This window comes from Alexandromys fortis, unplaced genomic scaffold, assembly GCF_014885135.2.
Source record: "Alexandromys fortis isolate MF-2015 unplaced genomic scaffold, M_Fortis_MF-2015_v1.1 scaffold_221, whole genome shotgun sequence".
Taxonomy (NCBI): Eukaryota; Metazoa; Chordata; class Mammalia; order Rodentia; family Cricetidae; genus Alexandromys; species Alexandromys fortis.
Window position 1 is genome coordinate 929,744 of NW_026068096.1, and position 23,174 is coordinate 952,917.

At 56.1% G+C, this 23,174-nt stretch overlaps 2 protein-coding genes across 5 annotated transcripts in view; both read left to right on the top strand.

Annotated features, from left to right (window-relative positions):
• Nucleotides 1-626, top strand: part of Lsm7 (LSM7 homolog, U6 small nuclear RNA and mRNA degradation associated) — a 61,416-nt gene extending 60,790 nt beyond the window's left edge. For all 4 annotated transcript variants that reach the window (XM_050123395.1, XM_050123393.1, XM_050123391.1 and 1 more), the window contains one exon: nucleotides 369-626. In XM_050123395.1, the coding sequence (XP_049979352.1) occupies nucleotides 369-511 (143 nt within the window). In that variant the 3' untranslated portion in view covers nucleotides 512-626. The remainder of the gene's footprint in view (nucleotides 1-368) is intronic.
• Nucleotides 627-10,119: 9,493 nt separating this feature from the next.
• On the top strand, nucleotides 10,120-21,307 carry Lingo3 (leucine rich repeat and Ig domain containing 3). Its single transcript, XM_050123496.1, has 2 exons — nucleotides 10,120-10,187; nucleotides 18,248-21,307. Exon 2 carries the CDS (start codon nucleotides 18,294-18,296, stop codon nucleotides 20,064-20,066), a length of 1,773 nt encoding a protein of 590 aa, XP_049979453.1. The 5' UTR covers nucleotides 10,120-10,187; nucleotides 18,248-18,293; the 3' UTR covers nucleotides 20,067-21,307.
• Nucleotides 21,308-23,174: the final 1,867 nt, after the last annotated feature.

Below are 23,174 nucleotides of genomic sequence, written 5' to 3' on the forward strand. Positions count from 1 at the left end.
TGGCTCCAGGGCCCATAAGATCTCCACTTTCTCCAGAACAATGGCTGCAGTGCTCGCAGAGTGCCCCCTCCCCAGCACCCATGACACTTTCTACCTGCGGTCTCCACCTCCTGTTCATACCCTCCCGGGTATTTGCGTCCTCTGCAGAGCACCCCTTGGTGTTCATGGGGTGATCATCTACCCTTTAGGGTTCTTGTAGAATTCCAGGTGTCCATGTCCACAGTGAGCTCTGAGAGCCAAGCGCCCAGGTACTGTCTGTCCCTAAAGAGAGCTGTGTGAGACGGGATGGCCCCTCTGAGGTCCTGGTTGTGGCGTAGTAGGTGAAAGGACACCCCTTCAGTTCCTCTTGCATGTCACCCCCCCCCCAGACCCCGATGACCAGTACAAGCTGACGGAGGACACACGGCAGCTGGGGCTTGTGGTGTGCCGCGGCACCTCGGTGGTGCTTATCTGCCCACAGGACGGCATGGAGGCCATCCCCAACCCATTCGTGCAGCAGCAGGATGCTTAGCAGGTGGGGGCAGCCTCACCCTGGGGCCCTCCCTTCTCTGTGAACTTCCATTTGGTGTTTTGGTTTCTGTTTTTCTATTTTGTTTTGTTTTTTAATAAAATTGCTGACTTGAGCATCCACGTCTCCTACCCCTTCCGCTTTGTCACTTTGGTCTTCTGAGAAGCCAGGGGCCGGGCGGAGGACCCTGTACAGGGCAGAACACAGCACAACCCAAGACCAGCTAAGGGACTGGAGAAGCCTGGGTGTCTGAGGTCACCTCCGCCAGGCCAGCCTCATCTCACAGCCTCTTCTGATCCTTCCCCGCCCAGGGCGACAGAGGACCTGACACAGGAGGCTCATGGGGAGATGGAGGAGCAGCTGCTGAGCTCAGTGGCTGGCAGCGAGCTCAGGGCCCTGGAAAGGACCAGGGCAGGGCTGGCCTCAGGCAGGCCAGCAGACTGCCCTGCAGCTGGCATAAGGCAACCATAAATTAGCCCCTCAGCCCTCCTAGTCCCTTTTCATCACCCGAGCTGGAGCCCACGTCACAGTCCCCAGAGACAATCAGCCATTCTTAAGTTTGGGGAGCCCAGGCAGCAGAGGCCAGAGTCAGCCATGGTCCCACTTCTCAGTGGTAAAAACAAGGCAGCCAGCCCTGCTTAGTGCCTCTGGAAGCCGTGAAGGAAATTACATCAGTGCTGCTGGCCCTCCCCTAAGCTTCCCTAAAGTCAGCAAGTCTTGTCCCTGACACCCCTCAAAACAGCCACCTGTGCTCCACATGGCACTGGGGAGAGGAAGCCCACTCCCCCCACCCCTGCCGAGCTGTAGTCTTGAGAGAATGTGGACCAGCAGCCCTTCCTGGCCACAGACAGCCCTGTGTGCTGGCCCTGGAGTTAGCACTCAAAAACTGACATGCGATCAGTCACTTCACCTGAGAGCTGACTGGGCTGCCCCTCAGAGGCCGATCTGCACAAAGTGGGGTGTCCCCCACGAGTTTCCAGGCTACTTTCCGTTACAGACCTCATCCTGCAAGTACCTGTGTCCTGACTGCCCTACACCACAGAAGTATGGTAGACTTCATGCCGGAAACAGTCTAGCTGGCAGAGGAACTCAGAGAGTCTCCTGCTGCCGGAGGGCCTGTAAGCGGGGGCCCTGGATGTGTAAACCGCCTGGCGGGTCGTGTAAACCGCCTGGCGGGTCACTCGGTCTAGGGTTGTAACCCGCCTGGCTGATCCAGGATCCCGGAGAGGCGCTATCTGGAAGATATGGGCGGGAGAAAAGAAGGAGGCCAAACAGATTTGTTGAAGCCTCCGTTTATTAGAGTCATGGTTACAGCTTATATAGGATGAGGAATTTGGGGGGCAGGGGCATGGGCTCTTACCGCGTGGTCCACGCTGGTCACATAGGCCAGAAGGTTACAATCGGTCAGGTCACGATTCCTCGATTCCCGGCCAGGAGTTCACAAGTTGACACACCTAGTTCTCTAGATAGTTTGGAATGTGAGGTGGGTTCCCCTAACAGATAGCTCTCTATTAACAGATAATTTGGGTGTGGGATAGGCTCTGCCAGTAAAACAGTTCTAATTATTGTTAGGGGTGTGTGGAGTTCTCTACTAACTCCTCAGGGCAATGGCTCCTGACATAGATGGGGGGGGGGGGAGGCTGGCCTAGCACCTGTTGCCTGGAGACAGGGAAGCGGGAGGCTACCTCCTGGGGGGGGGCAGCAAGGCTAAGGCATGGAGAGGTGGTCCATACCTATTAGTCCTGCCCACACTTCGAAGTCCCGCCCCACCTGATGGCCCTGCCCACATCTATGAACAAGACTCCTCAACTGCACAAAAACAGAGCCAGTGAGAGGGAGGGGCCAGGAAAGGCCCTTGCCTACAAGCCCTGTGATCTCAGCTTGGTCCCCAGAACCTCCAGAGGGAGAAAATGACTGCAAGTTGCCCTCTGACCTCCAGACACACACCATGGCACTTGTCCCCACATACCAGGTGGTGGTGGCGCAGGCTTTTAATCTCAGCACTCAGGAGACAGAAGCAGGAGGTTCTCTGTGAGTTTAAGGCTAGGTCAGGCTTTAAAGCTACACAGAGAAACCCTGTCTGGGAAAAAAAAAAAAAAAAAAAAAAGACAGAAGAGAAACACAGTAGACAGCCTAGGTGAGATTTTCCACACACTCACCTGAAATAACAAGGGGCTTCATGTTACTATGTTTGGGAATGTTTGTTACACAGTGTAACATCACAGAAACTTGCTGACACAGCCCTGGAACAATTGCAGAGTGAAGACTCACATACACAGTATGTTTTGAAGAATCCTATATGTGTTGAGTATTTTGATTTTTTTGTTTGTTTTGTTTTTTTGAGACAGGGTTTCTCTGTGTTGCCCTGCCTATCCTGGAACTCACTCTGTAGTCCAGGCTGATCTAGACTCACAGAGAATCACCTGCCTCTGCCTCCTGAGTGCTGGGATCAAAGGTGTAAGCCACCGCCGCCCTGATTTTTATTTTAAACGCTGTTTTGCATCTGGGTGACTGTGCGACTGTCACAAAGTCAAAAGGCTGACTATGTCCGTAGAGTCCCTTGCCACCTTAGCATGGGAGAAAATGGTCTAAGAATTTGGGGAGTCAAATCCAACTCTGGGTGTTTTAATATTTTAAAAAGGAGAAATTTAATATTTAATGTTTTCCCTTAATATTACACTGAAGATTTAATATTTCACTAGGAGTCAGAGGGGAGAAAGGCAGACATGGACGGGGAGAGACGGAACTTTAGAGAAATGAAGAGGTTGAGGGGGCGGGGACAGCAGGAGGAACCAGGCCACCAGCCACCCTGACACAGGATCCCTGCCTCCAGCCCCTCCACCGCCGCTTGCCATGCCGACCTCACCCCGGCCCAGATCCCGCGCTTCCAGCTTCCCAGCCTGGGCCAGCGCAGCCCTGGGGGCTGCGGCCGGGGGCTCCGGCCATCGGCGCAGGGCCCCGGCCTGTTGCATGTGCACCTAAGCCTTCGCGGAGAGGCCGCTGTTGTTCCAGTGTAACTGTCTCCTCCCAGCCGGGTCTGTTTCCCATCGGTAGCTGGGCTCGGGCCGGTTTCGCCCATAGCACGGCCTTCCGATTGCATGGACGCCTGTAACCGGAACTGCTGTGTGCGTGGCACCTCCGTGTGCCTCCGGCGGTCAGCTCCATGATTTACCATGGGTGCTAGGCCATCCAAGGCTATACCCCCTACTTCCCCTCTCGGTCAGCTCCTGGAATCTCTAAAGCCTCATGCTTTGATTCCCTCCATCAAATTGAACAAGCTCACGCGTCCCTCTCTATCCTCCCTCTCCTCTGTGGCATCGAGCCCTTTTCTAACCACCCCATCCTCATGGTGCCACGATGGGAGAGGCCTGGTGCTGTAGCTGGAAGGCAGGGTGCTTGCCTACCTGCCTCTGGCTCCGGGGTCCATTCCTGTCCCCACAAAAACAGCCTGTGCTGGTGCAGTCCTGTCCTTGCTGCACTGGGGGCGTGGAGGCAGGAGGATCAGAAGTTCAAGGTTGTCCTTGACTTCAAGGGGATGGGGGGGGGGGTGTCAAGGACGTGGGAACCGGAGAAAAGAATCATCTCTCTAACGTGACAGGTTCATCCCAGACAGCCAGAGGGGGGCCGGGATGGCTCTGCTTAGAGCGGGACATTTAGTCACACAGTCCCAACCAGCCTGCTCCTGAGACTTCTGCTCTCTGCTCAGACCACTGGACAGATGAGGCCTGAGCCTACCTGACGGAGAGAGGAGGATTCCTACAGGATCGACCCGGGGCTGGTGGCAGCTGGAGAGCCCCGCCCCCCACCCCCACGAAGGGGGTGAGTTCAGACACCCAGGGAATCCAGCCCCACGTCACAGTCTGAAGCTCCCCGGTCTCTCCGCAGCTCTTTCGGGGGGGACCCAGTAACCTGCTCCCCATGGGCTCTCTAGCTGTCCCTATTAGAAAGGAGGAGACCCAGGTCTCTCCCACAATAAAGTCTATAGTCTAGCGGGTGAGCACGCAGACTCTGGTCCCGAATGCTTGCGTGCCTCTAGCCTTTGCTCGTTCCCATTTCCAGCAGGGTTGACCCTGAGCAGCCCAGACACAAATCTTCCAGGCCCGAAGGCCCTGTGGCCACTAACATCCTCATGCAAGGCAGAAACGTGGCTGTGAACCCAAAGGGACAGAGCAGAGAGCAAAGGCAGAAGGAGATGGCTATTGAGTGGATAACTATGGGGTCACAGAGGCAGGGAGTCTGGGTTATATAGCAAATACAAAACACGGGCTGGCCGGATGGCCCAGGGGTTTGTGGCACTTGCTGACAAGCTGGTGGTGTGAGTCCCATCCCAGGACCCACACGGTGAGAGGACAGAACCGACTCGCACAAGTTGTCCTATGATCCGGACATGAGCACGGTGCCAGAAACCAGATCCACAACCACTTGGGGAACTTAGAATCAAAGCCCCAGACAGATCCATACTCCCCCTTCTACCCAGTGCCTCCCTGGCTGCAGCTGTCAAAAATAGGCCTGTGATTCAGCCATACTGTGGGCTACCTCACACCACTCACCCCTACCTCCACCCTCTAAGAGATGCAGAATCTACTCCAACACAAGTGATGTGACATGGTGGGCTGGGGGCGTGGTGAGGATAGAGCCCCGCCCAGAATCCCCAAAGAGGGGCTGGGGGCGTGGTCAGGGTGGAGCCCCGCCTAGAATCTCCAGTGAGGGGCTGGGGCGTGGTCAACATGGAGCCCCGCCTAGAATTCCCCCTGTGAGGGGCTGGGGGCGTGGTCAGGGTGGAGCCCCGCCTAGAATCCCAGTGAGGGCAGGGCTCAGAAGTGAGGACTTAAGTGCTCACTGTGCCAAGACTTGGGTTCATCCCCAGCTCCATAAGCCGCAGAAATCGAATCTATCTGGAAGCTTCCCAGGAACGCATGCCCCCAATTCTTCCAGAAACCAGAGGCCGAAAGAATATTTTCCAACTAGTTTCTGAGGCTGCAGGTCCCACTGGATGAGGATGTGGTGGAGACAGAAGTCAGAGACTACGTCCCCTCCCCACCTGAGCAGACAGCCTTCACTGCTCCAGCAACTGACCCCAGCCCGGTGTGGAGGGATGCGGAAAGGGATGCCCGCGAGCCTGTGGTCCTGGCTCTTCAGATCACAGCAGGTGGAGGTCTGTTGTGATACAGTCTCAGGAAAAAAAAAAAAACAAACTTTATTCTCAGGTTGCCAGGCCTAATGAACCCATCCTGGAGTCCCAGTGAAGCAGGAGGATGACAAGCTGCAGGCTGGTTTGAGCTGCATAGATAGATCCTGTCCAAACATGGGTAGTATTAAGAATCTGTCCTTGCCACCCAGCCTGATGGACTGAGTTCTGCCCTGGGACTCTCACAAGTTGACCTCTGACCTCTGCATGTGCCAAGGGTGCACCACCCATACATAAAATAAATGTGTGAGGGCTGGAGAGATGGCTCAGCAATTAAGAGCACTGGCTGCTCTTCCAGAGGTCCTGAGTTCAATTCCCAGAACCTACATGGTGGATCACAACCATCTGTAATGAGATCTGGTGCCCTCTTCTGGTCTAAAGGCAGACATAAATGCAGAACACTATATAAAATAAACAAATCTTAAGAAAAATATCTTTTTTATTAAAAAAGAGCCAGTTATGTTTTAATTTTTTTAAATGTATGAAATATAGTTTTTAAAAACCTGATGCTGGTCGGTGGTGGCGCTCGCCTTTAATCCCGGCACTCTGGAGGCAGAGGCAGGCGGATCTCTGTGAGTTCTTAGGCCAGTCTGGTCTACAGAGCGAGTTTCAGGACAGCCAGGAATACACAGTGAAACCCCGTCACAAAAAGAAAGTGTGTGTGTGCGTGTGTGTGTGTGTGTGTCCCAGCTTTTGAATTCTGGGGATTTGAACTCAGGTCCTCATACTTGAGAGCAGGCATCTTTACCTGCTGAGCTATCCGGTGGCCCTAGAGACCACTTCTTTTCTTTTCTTTGTATATAAGGGTGTGCTACCTACATGTCTGTCTGCGTAGGTCAGACAGCAGTGTCGGGTCCCTGTAGTGGACAGTTATGAGCCGCCCTGTAGGTGCTGGGAACTGAACCTGGGGCCCCTGTGGGAGCAGTCAGTACTCTAAACACTTGGCAGTCCCTCTAGAGCCAAGAGGCCACCTTCTTTCTTCCTTCTGTTCTTTCTTTTGTGCTTTGAGACAGGGTCCCTAGGTAGTCCTGGCTGACCTGGAAGAGGCCATTTTTAGATGATTTCTAGTCCCCTCTGGGAGCAGGAGTCCCCTTACCGAGGGGTACGACGACAGATGCTCCCACAATCCTGGGCAAGCTGGACTGAAATCCCCTCTGCTTAGAACTCCCCTTAGGGAGTGTCTGTGCCTTTTCCGATGTCACCACCTCCTGTAAGTGTCCAAACATTTGTTGTTGATCACTGGCAGCCACGTAAACACCACATGTGCTCAAGACCGCAGGGACCGTTAATGTGACTCACAATCTGCAGACAGAGGTATTAGGGCTCAGAGAGGGTTGTCACTGGCCTGAGGATGCAGAGCAAAGCCTGCCAATCTGGGGTGAGGCTCAAGACACCTGGAACCCATGACTTCACATGTTAGTAATTGACAAGTCACCCTCTAGTTACCAGGGAGGCCCCTGGTCAGGAGTTGGGGGTATATCTGCCCTCACCTGCTTGGAAGGTGCCACACAACTGTGTCAGTCATAATCCAGAAAGGAAGAGACCTGAGGCATTTATTTCAAAATGCATTGCTGGCCAGGCGATGGTGGCGTATGGCTTTAATCCCAGCACTCGGGAGGAAGAGGCAGGCGGATCTCTGTGAGTTCGAGGCCAGCCTGGTCTACAGAGCTAGCTCCAGGACAGGCACCAAAGCTACAGAGAAACCCTGTCTCGAAAAACAAAAACAAACAAACAAAAAATCAAACTGCATTGTTGTGCTTCGGGGTTCCCACCAAGTTCATCATGGGATCCCCACGCTGTCCCCGGGCCACACTGAACTGAGCATTCCGCCCCTCCCAGGCAGTCACTCACACTCCTAGCCACACCTACGCTCCTCCCTCAGCAGGAGCCACACTTGCCACCCAGGTGGCCCATCTCCATGGCAACGTCCCATCCACAGGTGGTCGTAACCTTGGAAACCAGGTGCTCACCGGCCCACTGCTTGGAAGGCTGTGACCCTCCTGCGGCTCTCCCACACAGCCTCCCATCAGAGGCGGCTGTGAGGAGTTGTGGGGTGGGGATGGAGGAACCTGCAGGGACGCCAAGCTCAGAGAGGGCAGCGGACTGCCCCTCAGCACCACAGGCCTCACACATATCTGGTACCCATTAAGCATCAGCGGCATCCGTGGCTCAAGAGCGTCTCTGTCCTCAGCCGACTCCTACATGGGGCAGAGGGTGACACACTGGCTGGGGATGAGGGCAGAGAATGCCCTGGTCTCCGGAAACCCCCCACTCTCTCCTCAGACCACCCCATCCAGTTCTCAGCCACCTATGTCGCTAGTTCAAGACGAGCCTATTGGCTGCTGGGTGCATGCACGGAGGCCGCGCTGCAGGGTGAAGGGGGAAGAGCAGACATAAATAGGAGGAATGAGTAAATTATAGGATATCTTAGGAAATTGCAGGGAGGCTGAGAACGGGGACAGAAGGCAGCCGGGTGGGGGTGTGAGTCAGGAGGAAGCAGGGGTGGGCGGGGCAGACAGCTGAGGAAGGCTCTGGGCTGGGCAGGAGATCAGCACGTGCAAAGGTCCTGAGCTGGGAACCGGTCCTGTCTGCCGAGAGCTGGCCCTGCTTCCTCTCCACTCCAGAGCAATAAAAGGAAGCTGGATAGAGCCCCCCAGCACCCTGGGGTCCCCCAGTCATTAGAGGTCTACAGCACTAGACACGGGAGCTTCCAGATCCTCAGATTTGAGTGCTAACCCTGGACTCGGACAAGCGGGAAGGAGGTTGAATGGGGCCCAGGCAGTTCACATGACCTTGAGCCCACATGGATCCACGTGTGGCTTTGGCACTAGCTCTCCCCACCCGTGGAAAGTCCAGTATATCATGTAGTTTTGTACACAGTAGACACTCAACAAATCCCTCCCCTAGGAGTCCCCCGAATCAGGTTATCACAACCATGGGGACTCAGAGTACATCAGTACACAAAACAGGGCAGACCTGATGTGGAGTTGGGGCCTAAATCCAAAAATATTGGGGTGTCACTTTTTTTCTAGACCTTTGCATGGATTGGAAGAGAGCTTCTCACCGGTGGCTTGGGGGGGGGGGGCTGGTCCATGGTCTCCCAGGATGCAGTTTCTGGGCCTCAGGCCAAGATGACAGTCTGGGAAAGGATCCTGCTGGAGTCACAGGTGGCCAACGCCAGGCTGCCACTAACTGCTGGAGGACACAGAGGGCAGACAAGATGGGGGTTGGGGCAGACATGCACTCTGGTTCCCTCAGGTCACCCCTCACTGGGGACAAAGGCAGCTGAGTCAGAAGCAGCCAGCCCCTCCTCAGGATGGATGCCCACTGGGCCTCTGCTCTGGGGGACTGTCAGCCTCCTTCTCTCCTGTCACACGGGGGGGGGGGGGAGCCCTGGTTCCAGCTGACCACTCATCAGGCAGGGACACGCACGCTCTTCACCCCTGTTTTGACAGATTGATCTTTTTTTGTTTGTTTGTTTGTTTGTTTTGTTTTTGTTTTTCGGGACAGGGTTTCTTTGTGGCTTTGGAGCTAGTCCTGCAACTAGCTCTGTAGACCAGGCTGGTCTCGAACTCACAGAGATCCGCCTGCCTCTGCCTCCTGAGTGCTGGGATTAAAGGTGTGTGTCACCACCGCCCCTGCAGATTGATTTTATTTTTAACTCTGCATGTGTACATACAGAAATGCACAGACCAGAAGGGGGCGTCGGGTTCCTGGAGCTGGAATTACAGCTGGTGGTGAGCTTCAATGCTGGTGCTGGGAATAAAAGCCCTGTCCTCTGAGAGAGCAGCCAGGGCTCTAACTTCTGTGCTCTCTCTCTGACTCTCCCTCTTATCTCGGGGTTCTCTTCATGTTCCCCTGTGTGTGCGTCCATCTACCTACACCAGGCTGTGCGTGCTGAGGTGCACAGCGCGGTCCCAGGCGCAGGGAAAGGCTCCGGAAAGAAGGGGAGATGGTGGCAGCCATAGCTCTGAGTAGCATGTGGAAGAAGGCGGGCAGGAGCGCAGTGGGGAGCTATGACAGGCTCTGAAACTCCCTGGGGGACAAGGCCACTCAGGGATGAGGCTTGACAAATCGGTCAGGTGTGTAGTGCAGTGCAGATGGTGGAGGACTGGTCTGACAGGGAGGGTATAGCGGAGGAGTTGGCGGTTTCTAGAAGGTTCCAGCGGGACAACTTGCCTTATCTGGGGAGCCCCCAAGCATTTCCGGGAACTCAGTGTCTGCGGAGGCCCCTAGGACCAGGAGGTGCCAGGCACGCAGAGTGCCCGGGGGCTGCGTCCCCATCTGCCCCCGACCTGCTCCAACACGTGTCGCGCGCGCCCTTTGCAGTTCGCGCGCGCCCTAGCCATGCGCACGGGGATGCGCGGCGGGAACGCGCCCGGCAGTGCCCGGGAGGCGGCGGTGGCGGCGGCGGCTGCGGTGGCGGCGGTAGCGGCTGCTCGTGGCTGCTCAGCGCGGCCCCCGCGCCCTGTCCGAGGCGGAGCCGCCCAGGTGAGTGGCATCACTGCAGCCCGGAGACCCCCCTCTCCGGACTCCCCTCGCATGCTCCTCTTCAGCCGCTCTGTGCCCCCGGGAAACTTCGGGGTTGTCCCCGCCTCCGGGAATGCAGTCTAGGGGATTGAGGGGCGCATCTCTGGGAGCACCCTGGGGGACGCGGAACGGAGATGCGCACTGCGGCAGGGGGACACCCGGGATGGAGTCAAGGCTCGGCGCCCTGCAATCCCCCGCCAGCCAATGCAGGGTGAGGCGCGCATTGGGGGGTCTACACGCGTGACTCGCGCATATTTGAGGTCTCCGTGTAGAGGAACTGGGATGCTAGGCAGACCCCGGCACATACACTCTGCAGGCCTGTGTCCCAGTAGCAGCCACGGTGGTGGGGGCGTCCGTCCATCCCATCTCAGAGGCCAGGCCTGGTGTCTCCTGGGTCCTCGGGCCTGGCCAGGGAGGCCACTGGGCCCCATTCAACAAGTTGGGAGACGCAGAGCTTGGGTTCCAGTTGGACACAGGTGCATGTTCCCACTCCATCTCACAAGTGAGGGCTCCCAACGCCAGAGTCCCCGAGACACAGGTGTCCCTCCTCCCAGTGGGGAGAACTCAGAACTTGGGGGTCTGATGCATTTGGGAACCTCTATTGGTGCCAGGCAGCTTCTTGTGTGTGTGTGTGGGGGGGGGCTCAGAGCCCAGGCCAGGCCTGAGACCACCCCCCCCCTTATTTCCAGTGGCACTGGGGAGGGGACATCCAGTGCCTGCCAGTTAATGACTGGGATGGGGTGATTGGGATTGGAACCTGGTGGGGATTTTTAGCAAGAACAGATCTGTCAGAGCGAAGGCAACCTGAGAGGGCTCCTTGGAGGAAGCATCCAGCCCGCAAAGGCAGGTGTTAAGGGGTGAAGGACAGAAGGCAGGGCGGCTCCACTGGGAACGGAGGGTTTCAAAAGCTCGGTCCTGGTCCCTCTGAGCTGTAGCAGCTGTTTGGATGGTCTCAGGTGACCCCATGGGTGACCCCTCCACACAGACTCTCAATGAGGTGTGGAAAGTGGAAGAAGGCACCCAAAATGGGGTGGGGGACCCAGTGGGGGCCCCCTTAGCCTCCTAATTGCTCTTCTGTCCCTTGTCCCTTCCTACAATTGATACTCTATGTGGGCAACCACTTACCCCCAGGATCAAGCACTATGATGGGTGTCATCAGCTCCCACCCATGCAGCACGCATGCGCGGCCGGCCTCAGTGTTTCCATCTGTAGAGTGGGGGTGGCCGTTGCCATCCACCCCCAGATGCAGCCAGGCTGTGATCGCTCCTCCAAGGGTGGGAGCACACAAGGTCCCAAACCCGAGGTTTTTGTGCCTCTACCCACAGGGCTGTCACTCCCAGGCACTCGTGAGTCACAAGCGACTCACCAGGTAGGAAGGTTTTTTAGCAGAACTTCCCAGCAAGCTTCAGAATGAGGGGTGGGCAGCCCGGGCAAGCCGCCTACCACCTCTCCGGTCAATCTTGAGAACACCAAGGAGTCGGCTTTAGTAAAATCAGAGCTGGCTCAGGTGACCCCCGGTGACCTCCCCGCTCCCCAAATGCTGCCGTTTCTGCTTTCAGGGCAAGCGGTGAGCAGATACAGTATATACCGGGGGCTCAAGTGTTTGCCAGTCTAGAAGCTTCCTCAACTTTTCTGCTGCGGCGGGTGGTGGGGAGTCCACTCCTCCCCTCAGGCACAGGCTACTAAAGAAATTGGGTCAGGAGGCCCCCCTGCCCCCCAAAATGGCAGATGGGAGGTTAATTAGGGCTTTAATGAATTGTCATGGATTAAAAGCCCCAGGAGGACCTAGATCTAGGACGGGAGAATGAACCAGCCCTGGAGGAGGGGGGCTGGGAGAGTGTCCCCAAAAATGCACTCAGAGAGGAGGGTGCTCATAGGAGTGTACCAAGCCTGTCCTCACCCCACTTTACTCTATACTCTTACTGTGCTGAGGGGACCCAGGGGTGACAGACAGGAGCCTGTCTCCCCCCAGCACGCAGCTTCATTCTTTTCCAGGATGGCCTCAGTGTCCTGTGGCCGAAGAGGGGACAAGGGACCCCGGATTCCCAGTACACCTTGTCTTCTCTTGGACCGAACACTTCTTTGTCAAATTCCCTCAAAATCTGTAGCCAGAGAGAGTTGGGAGGGGTGGCAGGAGAGGCCTCTGTTTCCCAGACTGCTTCTGGGGGCCCCCACAGCATGGCTCAGATAGATGTCAGACCCCAGGGCGGGCAGTTGAGAGTCTCCATCCTCCAGCAACGGGAAACTCCCTGGCTGCCAGGCAGTCACATTCCAGCCCTCCTCCAAACCACGGTGACCCTGGGTGAGAACCCCCCAGGCTGCTGGTGACCCCTGGAATCCCCCAGGCTACTGGAGGAAGCCACCACCTGCCTCAGGGACACACGTCCTCCTCAGACCCAGAAATCACTGAGGCCCTTTCTTCCCTCCGCCAGCCAGTGTCACAGAAATCTTCCTGTTTTCCTGCCTGCCTCCTCTGACTATCTCGAGGTGACACCGGGTCACAGTGGATTCAGGACAGTCCCATAGGCAGGGCCCTGCTCCACAGGAGGTGACCCATCCTAGGCCCAGGATGGTCCTATTTCCATAGATTGAGGGCAACCACTAAATGCTTGCTGAACGAGGGAGTGAGGGAGATCTTCTCCTAACCTAGGCAGCACCTGGTGGAAACTTCTAGAAGAAGCCAGCCCAGGGGTTCTGCTTGGTCTTCAGGAAAATAGGGAACTGAGGCTCAAGGGAGACGAACAGGGATGTGGCTGAGCAGATCTCTGTATGTGCACATATGTGAACACACGTGTGGCAGTCAGGGACTCTGAGCTGGTACTTCCGACCATGCCTTCTCTTGCTCTGTATTCCTTGGCTCCCTATCGCCAGGAATGTTCCTCAGTCCACCTGGGCACTGGCACGGGGTGGCCCGATCTCACGGCGCTGCCCTTCCCTTCACTGGCCCTGCAGTCTCCCTCCACTCCCCTCCTTCAGGAAGGTTCTCCAAACCTTCAGCTTATTTACTTACATTTTTTCTGTCCGTTCATCCTCAGCGAGCGACAGGGACAGGACACAGTCGACCATCAAGTGTGGGACTCCGTGATAGGGAGTGTTCAGAACGGGGGAATTCGGAGACAGGACAAAGATTTGTGGGTACCCAGGGACTGAAGAAGGGAAAGGGGTGATGGAGGTTGAGTTGGAGGCGTTTTTAGATGTACCGAGAGGCCCTGGGAGTCCACTGGAAACCATGGGCCTTCAGCTCAGGGGTGACAGGAGCCAAGGATTAGAAGGACGGTGATTGGGCAGGCTCGACCCCTTGCAGCCCGCCCAGGCTCCCAGGTCCAGCCAAGACTGCAGTGGTGGCTTCTCATGCATATTAATGAGTCGTGTCCTTGAAGCCTTAGGTAGGGCTCTTCCTTGGGGGGCGGGGGTGGGTATCCACGTGGGGCTTGTCAGACCCTAAAGCCCCATGAGGGCTATCTCAAGGGTTCTACCATGGGGTAGGAGTGAGAGAGGCCAGAAGGTTCCAGATTCTGGTACAGGAGGCAGTTGTCTGCTCCTATTGTCTGGTGCAGAGCCTCAGAGGGGCCTTTGGGGACAAAACTGTCTTTTTGTTGATCTTTTTTTTTTTAAATATTTATTTATTATGTATACAATATTCTGTCTGTGTGTATGCCTGCAGGCCAGCAGAGGGCACCAGACCTCATTACAGATGGTTGTGAGCCACTATGTGGTTGCTGGGAATCGAACTCAGGACCTTTGGAAGAGCAGGCAATGCTCTTAACCTCTGAGCCAGCCCTTTTGTTGATCCTTTATTTTTGCAGTGTTAGGAATGAAACCCTGGATCTCTCACGTGCTAGACCAGTGCCCCACCCCGACCACGCCCCAGACCCTCACTGGGGATTCTAGGCGGGGCTGCACCCTGACCACGCCCCCAGCCCCCTCACTGGGGATTCTAGGCAGGGCTCCACCCCAGGCACGCCCCCAGCTCCACACTGGGGATTCTAGGGGGAGCTCCACCCTGAGTCACACTCTAGTCCTATTTTCCTATTTTACATTTTGGATTTTCTTTTCTTTTCTTTTTTTTTTTTTGTTTTTGTTTTTCGAGACAGGGTTTCTCTGTGGCTTTGGAGCCTGTCCTGGAACTAGCTCTGTAGACCAGGCTGGTCTCGAACGAGACAGGGTTTCTCCATAGCTTTTTTTGGTTCTTGTTCTGGAACTAGCTCTTGTAGACCAGGCTGGCCTCGAACTCACAGAGATCCGCCTGCCTCTGCCTCCAGAGTGCTGGGATTAAAGGCGTGCACCACCACTGCCGGCTATTTTACATTTTTGATTTGTTTGTTTGCCTGTTTGTTTTTTGAGACAGGGTTTTCCTTTTTTTTTAACATTTTTATTGATTTTTATTGAGCTCTACATTTTTCTCTGCTCTCCTCCCTGCCTCTCCCCTCCCCTTCAGCCCTCTCCCAAAATCCCCATGCTCCCAATTTATTCAAGAGATCTTGTCTTTTTCTACTTCCCATGTAGATTAGATCTATGTATGTCCTCTTCTGGTTGAGACAGTTTTTTTTTTTTTTTTTCATATAGCTCTGGCTGTGTTGGAACTCATTCTATAGGCCAGGTTGGCCTCAAACCCACAGAGATCTTCCTGCCTCTGCCTCCCAAGTGCTGGGGTTAAAGGAATGCACCATCACGCTCGGCTAATTTTTCCCCAGATTTGTTTATTTTATATGTACAGTATGTTGCCTGTATGATGTCTGAATCGCTTGTGCGCAGTGTTGCAGGAAACCCGAAGAGAGTCGGATCCCCTGGGAACAGAGTTACAGGGGGTTGTGAGCCCCTACATGGGTGCTGGGACCCAAACTCGGCGAGCATCTGGAACTAATCACTGAGCCATCTCTCTAGCCCTGTCCCCCTTTTTTATTTTGAGAGAGGGTTGCACTAGATTACACCTTGTACTGAAATTCACAATCCTCCTGCCTCAGCTTTTGGGGCACTGGGATAACTGCTCCCAGTAGGCTTGGGATATCTTTTATTTTTAGTTTTCTGACAGAGCTGCCAGCACCTGGTGGGGTGTCTGGCAGTTGAGCAAAGCACTCCCTTTTCTGCCTGTACTGCCAAGCATGAGACTGGGGTGCCAGGCGCCAGTCTGGGAGATACCAGAGACTGGCCTCTGTCCCTGGAGTGGGATTGAGGGGAGCCCGGGTGACGCCCACAGGAGGGCAAAAGATGACCACTGAGCCAGTCCTACTGCCTCACTCTTGCCAGCACTAGAGACAGAGTCAGGATTGCTGACAGTCTGAGGCCTGCCGGGGCTCAAGTGGCTCAGAATCCACAGCCAGAACAAAAACACCACATAGTAGTTTAGTCCTCAGAAGGTGAGGGACACTCCAAGTGGAACCAGGACCTGGAGCAGGCGGTTTTGTGGTGGCCCTCCCCAAGGCCACAAAATAGCTCAGGACCCCAAGACCAAGCTCTCAGCACAAAGGAGATTCATTTTCCCCAGAGGGACAGAGGACAAGAGATGAAGGAAGGGACATTTGTCCCTGAGGGACAAAGGGCTGCCGCCTCTGGATAGAGGGGAGACAGGCAAATGGCGGTTTATAAAGGGAAAGGGGAAACCCCGCGTTAGGATGAGGTGGTCTGTACTGACTGGGTGTGCTAACTAGGTGAGAGGGGAGGGTGACTGCTCGCTGGCCCTTCTCCTCAGCCTCAGGGAGGGGGACAGACTTTGGGAGCTACTTTGGGAACTTAATCTAAGGGTTTAGCAAGGCAGAGGGGATGGAGGAAGGGCAAGGCCTGCCAGAGCCATGCTCCCCCTGCTCTGGAGGGCTAGTGAATCTTCAGAGGAGAAGAGAGGGAACAGAGAAACCAGCCCATCCAATGGCATCCTCCGTGTACCTCAAAACCACTGCCCAGTGCCCCAGACCCCAGGGACCTCAGCCCAGAGGCCCAGGACCTGGAGCCGCTCTGGAATTCCAATTCCCCAGTGTCATCAGGGACCAGGGATTGGAGCCTTCGGCCCCAGCAGTAGGTTCAGGATTTCAGAGGCTCAGAGGGGTTTCCTCTTGCCTGGGGCAGCCAGCATCCTCACTGGAGAGTGAGATGGGAAGGGGCTTTCGAAACCTGCAATTCCCTCTTACCTCCGCAAACATCCAGAAAGGACAGTAAGTTCCTACAGGCACTGAGTAATAAGGGGCAGGGTCCAGGCTGAAGAGCAGACAGTGGCTTCAGACAGCTGCCAGTCACGCGCCCCGCCCCCCACGGCTTCTCTAACACACCCTGCGGAGATGACAGGGCCAGGCCTACAGACAAGGGGAGGTTAGAGTTGAAAAACTAGGTCGTCCTTTGAGTGGCCCCTGCCGGGCTGGCTCAAGAGCCCTGCTGTCCCTGAGCGGTGGAGTAATTATAGAGAGAGAGCCCTCGCCCGTGCCCTGCTCGCCGGCGCCCTGGACGGATTTGGAGGCTGAGCTTTGAGAAGCCAGAAGCAGAGAGGGTGCAGGGGCCATCAGGGATCGCACAGTGAGGCTGTGGTTCAATGGCTGCGACCAGAGACTCCGGACCTGTCAGTCCATGGCATCGTCTATGAGAACTGGAGGTTCTTTATTGAGGACGCAGAAACAACGAGCAATAGGTGCTCAAGACCACCCATATAGACGGCTCCGGGCCACCCTGGGCTACCTGAAGAGGTGACATGCTCGTGGCATAAATCAGATCTGAGCTCAGATCCCCACCACCCTCATGAGAAGCTGGCACAAGGGCACACTTCTGCATCTCAGCGCTGAGAAGCAGGAGATCCTGGGGGCTTGTGGCTGGACCACCTACCTAGTCAGCAGACTTCGGATCCCCTGAGGGACCTTGTCTCAAAACACAAAGTGGAGAATGAATGCCTAGGACTGCATCCCACTCTGGGCTCCACATGTGTGAACACACACCATAGAAAGACAGCTGGAAAGAGAAGGTATGATTTTAGGCAAGGGCTGCACCCAGCCCCTCACTGGGGGATTCTAGGGGGCTCCACCCTGACCACGCCTCCAGCCCCTCACTGGGGGATTCTGGGGGGGGGCTCTCCTTTGCACCTGTGCCTTCCAGTCTCTGTCCTCACAAGCCTGGCATACTCAGTCACCAGGGTTGCCAGTCTGCTCTGTGGAACACTGAGAAGACAGGAAGGCTGGCACAGACTGTGAGGTCTTGCCTGGGGGCTTCAGCTGCTAACATGCTATAAATAGTTGCCTGGCAGATGGGAAACTGTGTTGCAACAGAGGCCAGGAAGCCCCGGTCCAGCTGTCCCTTCCCCACCCTGACCCCTGGGTCTGGGCTACAGTCAGGCTGTCGGGGAAAACCCTGGTCCAGCCTAGGCAGGCCGGACCTACAGGAAGTCTCAGCATCTCACCCACTCTGGCCTGACTCAGGGTTTTTGCCCTGGCCTCTCCCACAGCCACGGGGGTCATCATGAGTGACCAACTAGGTGTCCTCAGAGGGAGATGTCCTCCGTCACAGTTCCAGACTGCAGATAGTCAAACCAGGGTGTCCACTAGGCCTGGCATACTTAGGTCCCCCACCCCAGGCCCTGGGCAAGGTCCTTCCCGTCTCGTCTCCCGTCTCTCTTAGGTTGTCTCTCTTAGGTTCTCAGGCTCAGGTATCAGCCTGCTCCGCTTCATCTTCAAGGTTAGCGTCACCTGCTGGTGAGTTGGAGGCCGACCTGAGCTATAAAGGTGTTTGTTTTAACCTCCTCTACTTGTGCCCGGTGTCGCACGGGGTCCTGCTGAGTGGGCTTGTGGGAGCTGGTCTTTCATTGAGCACAGCGCCCTCAACGGCCCTGCAGGCTGCAGCATATGTCAGAGCCTAGTCCATGGCTGAGTTACATTCAGTGTGGATGGCCCATGCTGTGTTTCTGCTGCTTGGTCGTGGACAGTGGGTATCCGTCTGGAGATCTCGTTGTGCAGTCACAGGTCAGCGTCTCTGGTCATGTCTGGCTGGGATTACAAGTGTCCAGGTGCCATGCATGGATAATAATGTCACACTCCCCCTTCCCATTCCAGGTGTCCTGGACGATGCTGGCGTGGCCCTAGGCCCAGACCCTACACCATGACCTGCTGGCTGCCTATGCTGGGCTTGCAACTGCTACTGTTGCCCACGGCGCCTCCTCTGGCCGCTGGCTGCCCTGCCCGCTGCGAATGCTCCGCATCCACACGCACAGTGGCCTGTGGGCGCCGCCGGCTGACTGCCATCCCCGACGGCATCCCAGCAGAGACACGCCTGCTGGAGCTCAACCGCAACCGCATCCGCTGCCTGAACCCTGGGGACCTGGCCTCGCTGCCCAACCTGGAGGAGCTGGACCTCAACCACAACGTGATTGCACATGTGGAGCCTGGGGCGTTCGCCAACCTGCCCCGGCTGCGCATCCTGCGTCTCCGTGGCAACCAACTGAAGCTTATCCCACCCGGCGTGTTCACGCACCTGGACAGCCTCACGCTGCTGGACCTCAGCGAGAACAAGCTGGTCATCCTGCTGGATTTCAGCTTCCAGGACCTGCGCAGCCTCCAGCGGCTGGAGGTGGGCGACAATGACTTGGTGTTCATCTCCCGCAGGGCCTTCGCGGGTCTGCTGGGGCTGGCCGAGCTCACCTTGGAGCGCTGCAACCTCACGTCGCTGTCCCCTGAGTCGCTGGGCCACCTGCGGGGCCTGGGCGCTCTGCGCCTGCGCCACCTGGCCATTGCCGCCCTGGAGGACCAGAACTTCCAGAAGCTTCCGGGCCTCCTGCATCTGGAGATCGACAACTGGCCGCTGCTGGAGGAGGTGGCCCCGGGCAGCCTTCGTGGGCTGAACCTCACGTCGCTGTCCATCACGCACACCAACATCACGGCCGTACCGGCCGCCGCGCTGCGACAGCAGGCCCACCTCACGTGCCTCAACCTGTCGCACAACCCCATCAGCACGGTGCCGCGGGGCTCCTTCCGGGACCTGGTGCGCCTGCGCGAGCTGCACCTAGCCGGGGCCCTGCTGGCCGTCATCGAGCCGCAGGCCTTCGTGGGGCTGCGACAGATCCGCCTGCTCAACCTCTCGGACAACCTGCTGTCCACGCTGGAGGAGAACACGTTCCACTCCGTGAACACGCTCGAGACGCTGCGCGTGGACGGCAACCCGCTGGCCTGTGACTGTCGCCTGCTGTGGATTGTGCAGAGGCGGAAGACCCTGAACTTCGACGGCAGGCTCCCCGCCTGCGCCACCCCTGCTGAGGTGCGTGGCGATGCCCTGCACAACCTCCCTGATTCCGTGCTCTTCGAGTACTTCGTGTGTCGCAAGCCCAAGATCCGGGAGAGGCGGCTGCAGCACGTAATGGCCACCGAGGGAGACGACGTGCGCTTCCTGTGCCGGGCCGAGGGAGAGCCCATGCCCACCGTGGCCTGGGTGACGCCCCAGCATCACACGGTGACGGCCGCCAGCCGGGGCCGCACACGCGTGCTGCCTGGGGGCACGCTGGCAGTCGTGGACACGAGGCCCCAAGACAGTGGCACCTACACGTGCGTGGCCAGCAACGCCGGAGGCAATGACACGTATTTCGCCACCTTGACCGTCCAGCCGGCCGCCAACCGGACCCAGGGCAATGGGCTCAATGAAACCCAGGTGGGCGTCCGGTTCCCGCTGGACCTCACCACCATCCTGGTGTCCACCGCCATGGGGTGCATCACCTTCCTGGGCGTGGTCCTCTTCTGCTTCCTGCTGCTTTTTGTGTGGAGCCGCGGCCGAGGGCAGCACAAGAATAACTTCTCCGTGGAATATTCCTTCCGTAAGGTGGACGGTCCAGCAGCCGCGACCGGCCAGGGCGGCGCACGCAAGTTCAACATGAAGATGATCTGAGTCGGCCCCACGGTGGGCTGGTGGGGACCTCTCAGACCTCCATCCAGTCCCGGATAATTTCCACCTATGCATATCTGTTTTCCAGGGGGTAAGCATGGAGGCCGAATGTCCTCGGTTTTTGTAGACATCTATTGGACTGTTTTTGAGCAGATCACACACCTTTTGCAGTTCCTGGCTTGTTTTCTAATGGTTTCAACCTGTCTTTTTCACCCTCTGCTGTGGCTCCTGGGCTGAGACCCAAAGTGGCTGGGGGACACTCAGGGTCCAAGGTTCCCTATGCAGGTGCAGGCTGTGGCCCAAAAGCCCCTACTCGGCATCAATTTCCCCAGATGCCTATGGTGGGAGGCCCCTGGGGACACAGTACAGACAGACATAGTGCTTACAGTGAATGCCTCTTTGGCTCACTGGGCACACACAGGGCCCAAGGCTGCAGGGACCCTGAGAGGACAGGGTGTGCACTGGCTCCTGTTCACTGCTACTTGGCCAATGGCCACCCTGCTGAGTGGGAGCCCCATCCCCCACCAGAAACTTCTACCTGCCTGAAGAAGCCATGTCCCCTACAGGTCCCTCCATCCTGCCTTGCTGTATTCCTAGATATCTGCCCACAAGAGTGGCTGCTCTGGGTCCCAGGAGAGGCTCTGCAGATGTAGTCCCCTTGGGGCAGCGTGAGCAGCAGGGGCTCAGAGGGCAGACCCAGTCACCTATCCCAACTAGGTTCCTCCCCCAGCATCCACCTCTGTCCCTTCAGTTAGGGACAACAGACTGCAGCTCTCCTCCTGCCCAGCTGTGACATCTGTGGTTTCCTGGGCCCCTCGGTGTCTTCCTTTACAGAACATATCTGAGCCTGCAGCCTTTGCCCAGAGAGTCCAGAGAGAAACACAACTTCATGCAATCAAAGCTCAGACCAAGCTTGGCTGGGAACATGGGGACTCTTTGGTCCTGGGCTCCCTCCTTAACCTCTGCATCACATGCAAACTGGTCAACAAGACACAAGGGACTGGGCGGAATGGCATCTCCAGACTCCATCTCTTTGGTCCTGGAGTATCCTCTTAGCCCCTGTTGCCATGGCAACCCTGAGGGCCCAAAACAACAACCAATGCTATCCAAGTGCCTTTAGAATCATTAAAAGATAGGAGGGTACACTTCCGGCAGGGCTAGGGGTCACAAAGTGTCAGAACGTTACAGTGGGGTTCCCCATTCCCAACCTCTATCCTCACCCACTGCGTTGAACTGAAATCCAATAAAACAAACTGATTTAATACAAAAGTCAGGTTTTTATTATTATTATTATTATTCCCATAGGGAGGTGAGACACAGAGCGGCTGGGTTCCTCCCTCAAGGTTAGGAAGCTGGGTGGCTCTGGCTGCAAGGGTGACTGAGATGGAAGTTGGAGGTGGCAAAGACCATTGTGGTCTATACACCAGTCAACTCACTGAGGTGGTGGAGGCTGAGGCAGGAGGGATCAGGAATTCAAGGTCAGCCTCAGGTACTGTAACAAACTGTCTGTAGACCTCAGGTCTGGGCCTCACCTTACCTCAGACACATGGCGTCACCAGCAGCTTGGGACAGCTCTCATCTCAGCGGGAGCTTCAGGAGCTCAAAGGCAGGTGGGCTGCAGGCGGAGACAGTTTCAATGATTGGGAAAGTGTAGGTGGCTGTGGCAGGATATGGGAGGCACTTTTACTGTGAACAGAGATGGACAGTGATTTTCCCCTGGCCACACAGCAGGCAGAATGTATAACAAATTCTAATTAGTCTTAATAAATAAAGCCCAGAGTCAGATATTAGGGGTGAAAGCTGAAGGATCAGAGGAGCAGTGAGGCCAGCCACTGACCTTTGACCTCTACCAATGCTCAGACCGAGGGGCAAACCTGTCCTCAGACTGCACTGAGCTCCTCTATTTTTTTTTTTTTTTTTTTTTTTTTTTTTTGGTTTTTCGAGACAGGGTTTCGCTGTANTTTTTTTTTTTGGTTTTTCGAGACAGGGTTTCGCTGTAGCTTTGGAGCCTGTCCTGGAACTAGCTCTTGTAGACCAGGCTGGTCTCGAACTCACAGAGATCCGCCTGCCTCTTTTATTATGTATAGTGATCTGTCTGTCTGAGGGCCAGAAGAGGGCACCAGATCTCATTACAGATCTGGTGCCACCATGTGGTAGCTGGGAATTGAACTCAGGACCTCTGGAAGAGCAGCCAGTGCTCTTAACCTCTGAGCCATCTCTCCAGCCCACTGAGCTCCTCTTTCCGCCCAGCCATACACTACTGTCTTCACCTACTAGTGCTGGGTGGGATTAAAGGCGTGGGATCCCAAGTGCTGGGATCTTTGTGTGAGCTGTTTCTCCTTTAGACCCTGTAGCTCAGAAGTAACAGAGATCCCTCTGCCTCTGTCCAGGGATTAAAAGTATGGGCCACCACACTTTAATGCTTAGCTCTGCATTCTGATCCGCAGGCCAGCTCTATTTGCTAAACCATAAACAAATATCACTCCAGCAGAACAAAGCTGGGAGAGTTCTCTGGCAGAGTTGGACAGTGACCCCACCGAGGAGGAGGACATGAGCCTCAGAGATGTGCTGCCTCATCTGTAGGTCTGTCTGTCCCAGCTCTTGGCTCTGAGACCCTAGCCTGTCTTTTTATAATTTATTCTTTATCTATTATTTAACAGAATCTCATGTAGCCCAGGTGGTTCTCATGAGTGCTACCTAGCTGAGGGTGACCTTGAATTTGGGATCTTCTGCCTCCGCCCCCTCTCCCCCCCAATGCTGGGAGAGCCGCCTGCTCATCTTTGGGCCTCCCTTACCCCTACCCCAGGGCTTGCTCACTTCAGGGTCTCAATTCCTGGCTTCTGTCCTCGAGGGTGCTAGAGGTGAGGGGTGTCCCTGGGAAGGAAGGCCCCTGCCCCACCCTGGCAGGGGCCAGGCCCATGTACTTTCTTCCCTTGTCAAGGGGCCCGGGCTAGCTTTGGGGGCTGAGTTCTTGGGGACTTACTACCTGTGTCCTGATGTCCTCTGGGCTGGACATTATCCCAGTGTCCCGGGAGATGACTGACACATCTTATTTATTATGTATACAATATTCTGTCTGTGTGTATGCAGGCCAGAAGAGGGCACCAGACC